Consider the following 5,408-nt stretch of genomic DNA (forward strand, 5'->3'; position numbering starts at 1 on the left):
TGTAGGCGCTCGGGGCAGGAAACGTTATCTGCTACAATGGCACCAAGGGGACGGAGACACGCACACATACACTTCGGAACACACTACTGCACACTGACACTCTACTCCAGTGAACAGTAGTTACTCCCCATTGAACACATGCACAAACACACACACACACACACGCACACACACTCTGCTGACATGCCTACTAACCCAGTGGGTCTAGGAGGTGGCTGTCATTTAAAAGGCAAAATCAGACAGATAGAGGCCAGGTCACTGTGTGTGACTACTGCTGTATTGTAACTTTCTACAGCACAGCTTCAGAGAACTTTTGGGAAATACACTGACGAGACTGATCTCAACCAATCTCAGCGAGGAGCCCAGCTTGTACTGGGGGTTTGTACTGCATGCTCAATACATATTGCATGAATTCTGTTCAAGGCATATTGGCATTCACAATAACAGCAACACAAGACTCACTGTTTTTGTGACAGAAAATAACAGTTATAGAGAGACATGAGTTGAATTCATGTCTAATTTCAAAACTACTGTTTATATGTATGGAACTAATTGCTTTATTATTGGTTGCCAGGTTGTGAAAATGTGCTTTTTAGCTCTTCACTTCATAAGGAATCAATTATTTACTGTAAACCTTTGTTGAAGATTTATCAACATTTAAAATTGGCAGAGCTCCGCTTAACATTTTGCAGTTTTATAAAGTGGTACCAACATTCCTAGCCAACTCTTGATCAAGTCATCACAATAATCCACAGAGATCAGGAGATCAGATTAAAGCAACTCATGCAAAGCCCCCCTGAAGTCCTTAAATATTGACTGCAGATCCATTTCTCTAACTTTTGCTTTCTAATCACTGCTTGCTTTGAGTTCCCCCAAAGCTCAAAAGCTTTAATCCTGCTCACTAATTGACAGAGAGGACTGTTTGTGCACTGATATCATGCAATAATAATTGATAATGAAAGCTGAACTGGGGATGTGGTGTATAATGTTGAAGGGGCTTACATAAGTTTTCACACATTTTTCATCTTTGGTTTTTGGCAGCCTGATGCAGACCAATATTTTTGAGTTTATTCCTTAAGTTTATTACAAAATGTAATCAAACCGAAGAGGCCTTTGGCACTAGTCCGTTCTTTATTGCAGGAACCCTTTACTGTTGGGCATTAAGTTTATTGCAGAAAGACAATAGTAAAACTAAATTAGATTCAAAACATCATAAAGCACTTTATTGTTACAACTTTTGAACCATTGTTCACAAAAGTTTCAAGTTTCAAGTAGTTTTTTACTTATTTGCTCTACCTGTCCCTCTCTTGACAATCTTTATAATCAGCTTCATCATCCATCACTTTTCCTGACTTTATATATACTGTCAGCCTTTCTTTGGCTATTTCTTTGTGTACTGTATTTGCTTTTTGCCAAATGCTGAATCAGCCTCAACTTTCATCAACCTTGGAAGAACAATCTGTTAAAAAACTAATATGGCACACAAAAAGGACATTTCATATTAATTGGTAAATGGCTGCAATATATCTATATATATGTATAGGGCTTTAATCCAAAGTGCTTTACAATGTTTTAGCTGCTCATTCACCCATTCACACATAAACACACATCAGGTGGGGTTAAGTATCTTGCCCAAGGACACTTCAACATGCCAACAGGAGGAGCCGGGGATTGAACCATCAACCTTCTGATTAGTGGACGACCCGCTGTACCTCCTGAGCCACCAACACCCAAACATTATGTGCTGCAATCTGTTACACTGTAAATCTACATCTGTAAACATCTGTGGTCCAGTCATTATCAAACAAGACCAAAAACCATTAATGATTTACTTTTAATTTTGCGAAAGCGTAAGATCCAGAGATATATCGATTGGTAAACCCAACTTAATTCAGTTTATAGCCTTTTTATCTGAAGAAGAAAGTTTCAAAAGTTAAAACTGGGAATTCTACTTAAATATTAAAATCAGATTTAGCTCTTGGTTACCATCAATATGTTAAGTCTGGGGTTGCTCTATCCATGCATAACTGTAATTGTGTGCACCCAAGCTGTATATTTTTTAATATTTTTCTAATACATATTTAATTAACTCTGTTCTCTTTCACTTTATATTTTAGTGCCGTTATTTAGCAAACCCTTCTAACGATGTAATCCATATTTAGTTAAACTTTCATTTTTGGTTACTCACTATTTAAAGTCCTGTGTTGCTATCACTCCAACTACAAAATTTACATCCTTCACAGTAAATTACAGTCATTCTCATGGATCACAATCAGACATAAGAAAACAATCTCCCTTACAGGTATTCTGTGACGCATGATGTGCTGTCTCCTGAACATCCTGCTGGCTTTGCTGAGTCGCTTCCTGTTTGCCGTCCACGGGGTGGTGACAGTGTGGCGCGTGGTGGCCGTTAAAGGAGAGCCGCTCTATTGGCTGCTGCTGATGGGCGTGGCTCTTCTAGGCGTGGAAATGGCCGTCACGTTGAAGTGCACCCGCAACGCAGAGTGGAAATGGTAACCTTTAATAGGTCAAAACACAAAAGTTTGCAATAAATTGGTGAAGTACCCCTTTGAAATGTTACACAAGAAACACAATTTAATTTATTTAAAAGTGATGTGATGTGATGGACATCTATGTGGGGTAACTTAGCTTAACTTCTGCTCTTTTTAAAAGGGTGACATGAGGATTGAGTCGTAGCCAGACTTTGAAAACCTGTTTTAAGCGGGGAGTAAATAACTCATGAACTTGTAACTGCGTGAACACTTTACAGCCCATCTGCCCAGGGCGTTGAGAGGCATCTTGTGTAAGGCCTGTAATATTCTCTTCCACTAAATTCTCTGTTATCCTTTGCAGCTCCTTCTCTCCTTCACTGTCTATCAAAAACAAATCTATTCCTCTGCAGTGTTATTGCTCCGTCTTTCACTGAGCCTACTATCATGTCTCTGTCACAGCCTCTCCTATCCTGTCTTGGAGAAAATTTATCCTGCTGGCTCGAGTAGTTGCTGACCAGCTAGCTTTCTTCCTTTAAAAAAAATAAAAAAATTGGCTTGAGTAAACACAAGTTCAACCTTTATTATGCAAGCCTCTAAAGGATATGAGCATTTAGTGTCACACTTCAGTCAACACCAAGCTGTGACTCATTCAAAAGCTGTAGCTCTCCAGCACATACATCCTCAGACGCACGATTTCTTCAGGCCTCTCTCTTTCTCACTGAATCTTACTTTGAAGTTCTGTCCTCATGGAGAAGGCTTTGCACTGTCAAGTGGGATTTGCATATATGATGAGAATAATTGCCTGTCTGAAATTCGATGCTTCTTTTGGGGGAAAAAAGGGGGTCTCTTTCTTCTTTATTGGGTGGCAAATAAAAAAGAAAAAAGTGTGTCACTAAAAATAACCTACCCACCCCTCCCTCCCTCTCCATTGGTGGTCCTCTTTTAGGTTCTCCCCCATGGTTTTCCTCTACCTCAGTACTGTCATCCCTTCCATTTGGTTTCTGGAGCTGAGCCTGCTGCAATCCAAGCTTCCCGTCAACAACTCCTCAGGCCCTGAACTTCATTTGCTGGCTCACATCCCTATCACAGCGGTAGGTGTCCCACCACAAAACTGCCCTCCCCACCACAACCTCCATGCTGCCACATTAAAGCAACACCTGATATCAGATAAGATTTTAATCTAGCAAAGGGGGTGGATAAACTATTAGTTGCAGGAAATGTGTAATAGACACATTGAGATGAAGTCCAGATAGGCTTCTGCTTGAAAAACTCTCAGATCTTTCCCTTCTGGGGCGATTTTAGTGCAGTTTCTTTCATGTAGGATTTGGGAGCTTTCTTGCCCCATGGCTGTGCTTGAGGCTGGGTTGCAGCTTTTAAAAGTTGAAGATGTAGTGTTTTGGGAAACATTGTGAATGTCAAGGGGTGCTGTCAGGATAAACTCAGTGAACCCTGACACAATAAGGGGTTGACTCACAAGTCATCAGAATTATATAGAGAATAGAGAGGAAATACCCTATTTGCCAATGTATCTTGTTTGTACATTTCACTTTTTCACATATCAAGCTATCACATTGCTATACCTTCATGGTACAAACAAACTGATATAGTAGGAAAACACAACAATGGGAAACCAAAGGAAATTCTCTGCTCTATAACAAATTGTGAAAAATGTGTTTTTCAATGTTATGGTGCTGTTTCGTTTACCCAGGGCATCGTGGAGCTGGACCCTGAGAACTGGGTGGCTGGTCTGGAGCAGACTATGCTCATTGTGTTGGTTCTTGGTCGCTGGCTGATGCCTAAGGGGGACATGTCCAGGGACCAGCTCTCCCAGCTCCTCATGGTCTATGTGGGACTGGGTGCTGACATCCTGGACATCTTCGATACCTTCAGGGAACCTGAAGTCAAAACTAACCAAGTGGTTGTCATCATTGGCTTGTCTATATTCTCTTGGGCGCTCATGCAGTTTCCTCTGGTGCTTACTCAGACGCGACCCCCAAAGGGTGGTCCCCTCTGCTGCCCTGCCTCTCCATCTTCATTCATCTCCTGCTGTTCCAGTGAGGTGTGGAGCTTACTGCTCACAGTGGGACTCCAAGATGGGCCGTTCCTGCTTTACCGGCTTTACCTCATGGTGCAAGAGCAGGTACTCAACCAGCTGATGATATTCTTCACCTGCAAAAACATCCTCATCGTCCTGTTGGAGCTTTATCGAATCTTTGTGGTGCAGTGCAAGCAGCAGGCCGAGGAATCGGGGTTGGAGAGGTGTGCTGCTTGGGTGCTCCGGTGTCCAATCCAGGGCTGCAGCAGGGTGGAAGAGAAACAGGAGGAAGTGGGTAGAGAGGAGTGTTATGGAGAGCAGAGCTGTCATACAGACATGGGTCGGGGGTCTGAGAGGGTGGAAGATCAGAGAGGTGTCCAGGTAGAGAAAGGTTTAAAATGCCGCGAGGCATGACTTTGGCCGACAGGGGTGGGGGGACTGGATTTCACACGCCAAGAGAAAAGTCTAACCCATCTGCCATCTCTTGCATTGTAGCTTGGTTCACAGACAGTCTGGGCTCTCTGGAGGTTCAGTGACCATAAATAGACCACGAGAGAAGAGAATAAGTCCCCAGTGAAAAGATCAGAGATGAATTTATGCAACTCCTTTGACAAAACCTTTCAAAAAAGTGATATTTCAGTCAGAGGAGTTTCCTCCACTGATGAAAATCAGTTCAACAAGTTTAACAGGAACTGTCAATCTCTTTAAAATACTATGTGCGAAATACCAAGGTAGCGGAAACCATATGAACATAGCTTTATGCTTTAAAGTACAACATATTTTGTTTTAATGAGAGACAGCTTGCGATTGATTGATTTCATTATATTTTTAATAAAAATGCCAGTCCTCTTTGTGTTATGATGATCATGATGGAAATGATG

General features: G+C 41.8%; 1 protein-coding gene across 1 annotated transcript; it reads left to right on the forward strand.

Annotated features, from left to right (window-relative positions):
- Window positions 1-2,316: 2,316 nt before the first annotated feature.
- Window positions 2,317-4,941, forward strand: LOC133987300 (transmembrane protein 26). The gene is made up of 3 exons (XM_062426612.1): window positions 2,317-2,513; window positions 3,439-3,583; window positions 4,201-4,941. Exons 1-3 carry the CDS (start codon window positions 2,317-2,319, stop codon window positions 4,939-4,941), a joined length of 1,083 nt encoding a protein of 360 aa, XP_062282596.1.
- Window positions 4,942-5,408: the final 467 nt, after the last annotated feature.

Source organism: Scomber scombrus, chromosome 10, assembly GCF_963691925.1.
Source record: "Scomber scombrus chromosome 10, fScoSco1.1, whole genome shotgun sequence".
In the NCBI taxonomy this organism is placed as follows: Eukaryota; Metazoa; Chordata; class Actinopteri; order Scombriformes; family Scombridae; genus Scomber; species Scomber scombrus.